This window comes from Babylonia areolata, chromosome 28 (genome assembly GCF_041734735.1).
Source record: "Babylonia areolata isolate BAREFJ2019XMU chromosome 28, ASM4173473v1, whole genome shotgun sequence".
In the NCBI taxonomy this organism is placed as follows: Eukaryota; Metazoa; Mollusca; class Gastropoda; order Neogastropoda; family Buccinidae; genus Babylonia; species Babylonia areolata.
The window spans coordinates 25,477,280-25,484,779 of NC_134903.1; the positions used below are offsets into that span (position 1 = coordinate 25,477,280).

Consider the following 7,500-nt stretch of genomic DNA (forward strand, 5'->3'; position numbering starts at 1 on the left):
AATAACAAACAAATTCATTACGGACCAAGTATTGTTCTAATGTCAAGTGCATATGCTTTAGTAACCTGACAATTAAGCATATAATTTTTGACTGTAGCTTGATGAAGCCTTATGTACACGAAAGTGTGTTTTCACAAATGACTGAGAACGTTGATGCTTTTGACGTTTTGCATTCATTATCAGTTGTTTCGCTTGTCAGTTTAACGACTTCTCTTTTACGAAGTCCTTAAGTAATTTCTTGTGATTGTATTTAGATTTTTTTTTTTCAAATTTCACCCTCATTTCACCCTCATTTGCCCAGTTTCCCCCAACCCTCCATTCATTCACATCTCCCACCCCTTCTAACCGATAATACTCAAAAGTATTCATAAATACTTTAACAAAATGTCTTCAATCACCGATATGTGTGACGGGACATTAAACAAGATCCCTCCTCCTTTGCTGGTTTTGTGGTATATTGACCGAGGGATTATACGTTAAAGAGTATGTGTGTGTGTGTTGGCCTCACAGTGTGTGTGTGTTTGTTGGGATTGGGGAGATGCAAAAAACAACAACAAAAACCTTGCAGTTGGATGAAGGATATAACTTCAGTGAAGCGAGGGTCAGTGTTTATGTGTTTTCCTTGAAGCAGATTCTACGGTGTAATGCTTCATTGTTTTTGTTGGAATCAAACAATGTATTTTGTTATACTGTTTACCCAAATGTGAAATGTGATTACATGTTTCTTGACAAATATAACCTTCTCTGCAAGGAAAGAAAAAAAAAAGGATGAAAGGATGGGAAGAGAAGAAAAAAAAAGGATGAAAGGATGGGAAGAGAAGAAAAAAAAATCCCTCCTCCTCACAAACAAATAACTAAATGGACAGATAGATAAATAAATAAATAAAATCACAACCGTATGTCATTGCAAGGTCACACCAGTTCAGTTCAGTTCAGTTGCTCAAGAATACATCACTGACTGCGTTCGGACAGTTGAATCCATATACGCTACACCGGGCCACATCCCCTAAACAGATGTCAGGCCAGCGGCGAAACGAAACTCTCTTAGTTAAACCTTGAGGGGAAAATATATTAAATACAAAATAAATGAAAAAATAAACAAATAGATAGATATATAGATAGATGAATTGATGATTCGGTTAACGAATTAAAAGATAAATATTAATATCAATAAAGTTACTAATCACACAAGTCACGGTCAAGGGTTACACCGACCGATACCCCCCCCCACCCCCTTCTCTCCCCTCTCCCACACACCCTCCTCATATAACCCCCCACACACACACACACACACACCCCACACACACCCCCACGCCCCGAAGCAAAGACACCACCCACTCATTCACTCACTGTCACCTTTTCGTACAGGAAGTTCTCATAGAAGAACTCCATCTGCTTTTCGCAGTACACCTCCTGGTCCCACGCGCAGTCCAGCTTTCCCCAGTGGAACTGGAACCCTTCAGGACACTCGTGCAGGGTCCCCTGGTGGGCTTCACAATACCAGTAACTCTTGCAGCCTTCGTCGTAATAGTTGGGTTCTTGCCCTTTAGCTATGTCGCAGGTTTTGGTCGTGGGGAATTCTGTGAGAGTGAGGATAGAGGGGATGAATGAACGAACGTACGAATTCTATTCCTGAAGGTAATAGAGTAAGCAAGCAGTCTTTTTTTCTTTCTTTTCTTTTTCTTAAATAGCCCTCGATGAAAAGAGGGGAAAAGCAAGAAAGGTTAAGAAACGAACAAAATCAAAATATCAAATCAGCAATGCATTATAAATCATGTGTTCTCGAATAAATGTTTACAAAACTCCACAGCTAATGAATAATGAAACAGACAGACAGACAGACAGATAGACAGACAGACAGAGAGAGTCTATGATATATGGACAGCCGATGGACATGAGCTTCCAGAAACTTTGGAACCAAGGGGCAAATTTCAGCTTACAAGAGAGACGACTGAGGAAAAGAGCAAGTAACAAGCAGGCAAGAAGAAGAATTCAAACACATTAGCACATGCGCACGCACGCACGCACTCACACACACGACAGACACGACACACTGAGAATCACGGACGCACACACACGCACGCACACACACACACACACACACACACACACACACACACGCACGCACGCACGCACGCACAGAGATTTGCATACTCGCATACCGCGTCTTCAGTTACTTTTTTTTCCCTACCTCGATTTTATTCCCCACCCTCGTCTGATATCATTCATAGTGAAGAAGCATTAACCTAAGAACGAACACACGCATGAACTCACGAACACAGACAGACAGACACACACACACACGTCCCCTCCCCCCATTCCCCCCTCTCCCTCCCCCCCCCACCCCCCCCGCACACACACACACACAAATTAGCCATTACCGACGTGCTCACTGTAGGACAGCCCATGGTGATACTTCTCCATCTGTGCCCAGCAGGACACGTCATCATCGTTCATACACACGCCATACTGGAAATGGAACTGGTCGCTGCCATGGCAACGCTCCAGCGTGGCCACATGGTCCCGGCATCGCCAGTACGTGCTGCACTCCGGCCAGTCTTCGTAGTTAGGTTCGAACCCGTTGGCACGGCTGCAGACGTGACCCGCTGTGTCTGGAAGTTGTGTGACAGACGTAACAAAAGAACTTATTGCTGCCTTGATGGAGACAGTGACTGGAAGTTGTGTGACAAACGTAACAAATGAACGTACTGCTGCCTTGATGGAGACAGTGACTGGAAGTTGTGTGACAAACGTAACAAATGAACTTACTGCTGCCTTGATGGAGACAGTGACTGTGTTTGTTAAATGAAGGCCTGCGTAGTCTGGATTTGTGTGACAGACGTAACAAATGAACTCACTGCTGCCTCTATGGAGACAGTGACTGGATTTGTGTGACAGACGTAGCAATTGAACTTACTTCTGCCTTCATGGAGACAGTGACTGTGTTTGATAAATGAAGACCACTGGAGACTGGATTTGTGTGACAGACGTAACAAATGAACTCACTGCTGCCTTGATCAGAGACAGTGGGTGTGTTTGCCAAATGAAGATTCCTGGAGTCTGGAAATTGCGTGACGGACGTAAAAAGCAACCTTACTGTTGGTTTGATTGAAACAAAGACTGAATGTTTGTCAGATGAAGGTCCGTCTTGTCTGGAATTGTGTGACAGACGTAGCAAATGAACTTACTGCTGTCTTGGTGGAGACAGTGACTAGAGTTGTGTGACAGACGTAAAAAAATGAACTTACTGCTGCCTTGATGGAAACAAAAACTGGATGTTTGTCAGATGAACCGCCCCCCTGGAGTCTGGAATTATGTGACAGACGTAACAGGTCTAGCTTACTGCTGCTTTGATGGAGACAAATACTGTGTGTTTGTCAAATGAAAGCCCGTGGATTCTGGAATTATGTGACAGACGTAACAAGTAAGCTTACTGTTGGTTTGATGGAGACAAAGACCGTGTGTGACAGACGTAACAAGTAAGCTTACTGCTGCCTTGATGGAGATAAAGACTGAGTGTTTGTCAAATGCAGGGCACTGGAGTCTGGAACTGTGTGGCCAGTACGTTACAATCGTAATCATGTACGACAACAAAAAATCTCATCATTACTAACTAACAACAACTGAGCGTCCTTTTTTCCATAATTTTATTATCTCTTGGCGAGAGAGAGAGAGAGAGAGAGAGACAGTGAGAGAGAGAGAGAGAGAGAGAGAGAGTGACAGACAGACAGACAGAGGGTATTAAGAAATAATGCTATACTCACAACGCCCGCTGTGAGACTGGACATGGGAAGCGGACAAACACACGCCGCTGAGGGCTGAAAAACAGCATTGACAACCACGCACAATAATCATAGTCATCTCTTTCACCAAAGGTTCAGAACATCGCCGTCAGTATAAGATTCCCGGTATCATCATTTCACTCTTTCGCTGCTGCTACGCCATGCACGAAAGTGTGTGTGTGTGTGTGTGTGTGTGTGTGTGTGTGTGTGTGTGTGTGTGTGTTATATTGTTGTGGTTGTCACTTTGTTTTCCTTCTTCCTTTTTTTTTTTTTTTTTTTTTTTTTTTTGTCATTGCAGCTTTTTGGTGGTTGGTAGGTTACTGTAACAGTGTGGATCTGTTTGTCACCCCTTAAAACCATGTCCTGAAACCCCACCAACCGCCTTTACAAACAACCGGGGTTTCCCCTTAGAATACCAGAAGACTATACAAGACATAATCCCTTTAATCCATTTGTGCCTGTTCTGATTTAACGTACTCAGTACACCTCCTACTAAGCCCCCTACTGACGACAGTAATGGCTTTAGTCGCAGAGCCAGACTTTGTGAGCGTTTACCCCAGAGTAGAGACCGCCACCACGTCCCTCCAACGGCAGTCCCCCATGAATCCGCCGACACCGAAGACCTTGACAAGACTCACCGCAAGCGCGGAAGTGGAGGGGTAGAGAAGATAAAATTCTTTTCAGCAACATTTTCTAACTACTTAACTTGTATTGCCATTCCGAAATTAAAATTGGCAAGCGGACCATTAGTTACTATTCTTACACGCGCGCACACACACACACACACACACACACACACACACACACACACACACACACACACACACACACACGTGCACGTGCATCCTCAAAACAGAAAGAGAAAGTTACCTGTGAAACCAGTGGTGATGTGGAGGAAAATCAACCAGTGCATGATGCCAGACACTCACAGACACCAACAGTGATGTTCTGCCTCTGCAAAATGATGTAATGTAACCATGATTAGCATTTATATAGCGCTGAAACTTATACAGATACTTCAACACCATCTGTCACCCTGTTTAACAACTGCAAAACACGTCAATACAATCGGTCATCCTGTTCTACCACTACAAAATACGTCAACACAATGCGTCATCCTTTTCTTTTAATTGCAATGTTTTAAAAAGTGAATATGTGAAATGCTTTTATTTCAGAACATATGTTTATTACTCTTGTTTAATCAAGTTATCCACGTGTGTGTGCGTGGGGGGGGGGGGGGGGGGGGGGTGTGGGGGGGGGGGCGGGGGGGGGGGGTGCGGTGCGGGTGTGTGCTGATTATCTGGTTGTGGTTTTCCACAATTCATCTTTATTCTTATCTTATCTATTATAATCAATGTGCAGTATAGTAGGTATGTTTATAATTATATTCAAATAATGTTTCTTAATTCTTTCTGTTTTTACATTAAGAATACTAGTTATTACCTGCAGTGTGTGGATGTATGTATGAAATGATGTATGTGATACTTTTTTACATTTGTATCTTCGTAATATTTGTAGGAGCTGTTGTTGGCTTTTACAGTTATGGTCCCCATGTTGTTTACTTGTCTATGTTGTGATAATGCACCTGACCAAATTTCTCCAGTTGGAGATAATAAAGTTATTCTTATCTTTATCTTATCTTATCTTATCTTCTACCTCTGCAAAACACGTCAACACAATGCGTCATTTGTTCTACCACTGCAAAACACGTCAACACATTGCGTCATTTGTTCTACCACTGCAAAATACGTCAACACAATGCGTCATCCTTTTCTACCTCTGCAAAACACGTCAACACAATGCGTCATTTGTTCTACCACTACAATACACGTCAATACGATCCCGTGTTTAATTGTTATACCACCACTGCAAAACACGTCAACACAATGCGTCAGTTGTTCTACCACTACAAAACACGTCAATACGATCCCGTGTTTAATTGTTATACCACCACTGCAAAACACGTCAACACAATGCGTCATTTGTTCTACCACTGCAAATCACGTCAACACAATGCGTCATTTGTTCTACCACTGCAAAACACGTCAACACAATGCGTCATTTGTTCTACCACTGCAAAACACGTCAATACGATCCCGTGTTTAATTGTTATACCACCACTGCAAAACACGTCAACACAATGCGTCATTTGTTCTACCACTGCAAAACACGTCAACATAATGCGTCATTTGTTCTACCACTGCAAAACACGTCAACACAATGCGTCATTTGTTCTACCACTGCAAAACACGTCAATACAATGCGTCATTTGTTCTACCTCTGCAAAACACATCAGCACATTGATGCGTCATCCTTTTCTACCACTGCAAAACACAATACGTCATTTGTTCTACCACTGCAAAACACGTCAACTTTTATTTCACCTGCAATTGTTAGAAAGTATTTCGTCCCCCGAAAATGGGATAATGGAATATTTCACCATTTACATTTTGTTTTACATTCGGATCTCGTCATTATCAGGGTGACGCATTGTGTTGACGTGTTTTGCAGTGGTAGAGAAGGATGACGCATTGTGTTGACGTATTTTATCCAATTCTTTATCCGATCATTTTCAACAGCCGTGCACTCAACCATCACTGACTCAAACAGCCTACCATTGGCATGAAGAGAACAATCAACTCGAAAACCCTCAAATTTTGTATTTGTATCAATATTTGTTTCACATTCGGATCTCGTTATTGTCTATCCAGTTCTTCATCTGATCTTCAACACTGAGCAGTACACTCATCCAACACTTAAACCGCCTACCATGTGGCATGAAAAAAATCAGTCACCTCGAAAACCCTGTCTTCAACGTGGTTTGGAGATTAAACAACCAGTTCCGATTACGTCTTTAATACGTTGAGTTCTTTCCTACCTGGCTTGCACGGAGTGAGAAAAAAAAGACAAACATCGGTATTCCAATGGCTACTTATAGGCTGCAACCAAACTAACACGGAAGCAGTGTGCATGGAGAGAAGAAAGGTTCCAGGGCGGGGGTCAGTGCAGTGTAGGGAGGGAGGAGGAGTGTTGGGGGGCGGGGGGTCTGTTGGGGGAGGGGTGTTGGGGGGGTGTCGGAAGGGGACAGAAAACAAAGTGAATGAAGAAGACGAGGGAAGGGGGGGGGGATGAGTTGGAAATGGTAGTGGGAAATTCAAGGGGGCGGGAGGTGGGGTGTGTGTGTGTGGGGGGGGGGGGGGGTGTTGGTTTGGGAGGGGGGTGTTTACAACTGATTTTCCAGTGGGGGTCCCCTGGGGAGCGGGGGGGGGGGGGGGGGGGGGGGGGGGGGGGGGGGGGGCGGAGTGTTTAAAACTGACTTTCAAAGTGCTCAGTGCTGACGTGCTGGAAACAAAGAGTGAGCGAGGAGGAGGATACTGTCTTGGGCTTTGTACTTCTCTTTGCCTGCCGTGGTTGAGGGGATTAGACCAGGTTGCTTTGCCGTGTTTCCTCGGGGTCGCCTGCAGTGCAGCAAGGTAAACGTCCGGCTTGGTGTCTCTCTTCCTCCACTGCACGCCCGCCCACCCGCGCAGGCGACACACACACACACACACACACACACACACACACACACACACACACACACACACACACACACACACACACACACACGTTAAAGGAAGACAGTGGGTAGTCTTTCTTGATCAGGTTCACTGTCTCTGTTTACATACCTTCTCTGTCACGGTCGCCTACATTGTGATGCTTTTATTCATTCATTTGT

General features: G+C 44.1%; 1 protein-coding gene across 1 annotated transcript in view; it reads right to left on the bottom strand.

The window, feature by feature from the left end:
• The window catches only part of LOC143302026 (uncharacterized), a 6,274-nt gene extending 2,419 nt beyond the window's left edge, over nt 1–3,855 (bottom strand). The window contains exons 1-3 of the mRNA XM_076616511.1: nt 3,765–3,855; nt 2,382–2,612; nt 1,357–1,580 (exon numbers count right to left, since the gene is read on the bottom strand). Of these exons, the coding sequence (XP_076472626.1) occupies nt 1,357–1,580; nt 2,382–2,612; nt 3,765–3,855 (546 nt within the window). The remainder of the gene's footprint in view (nt 1–1,356; nt 1,581–2,381; nt 2,613–3,764) is intronic.
• Between the last annotated feature and the right edge of the window lie 3,645 nt (nt 3,856–7,500).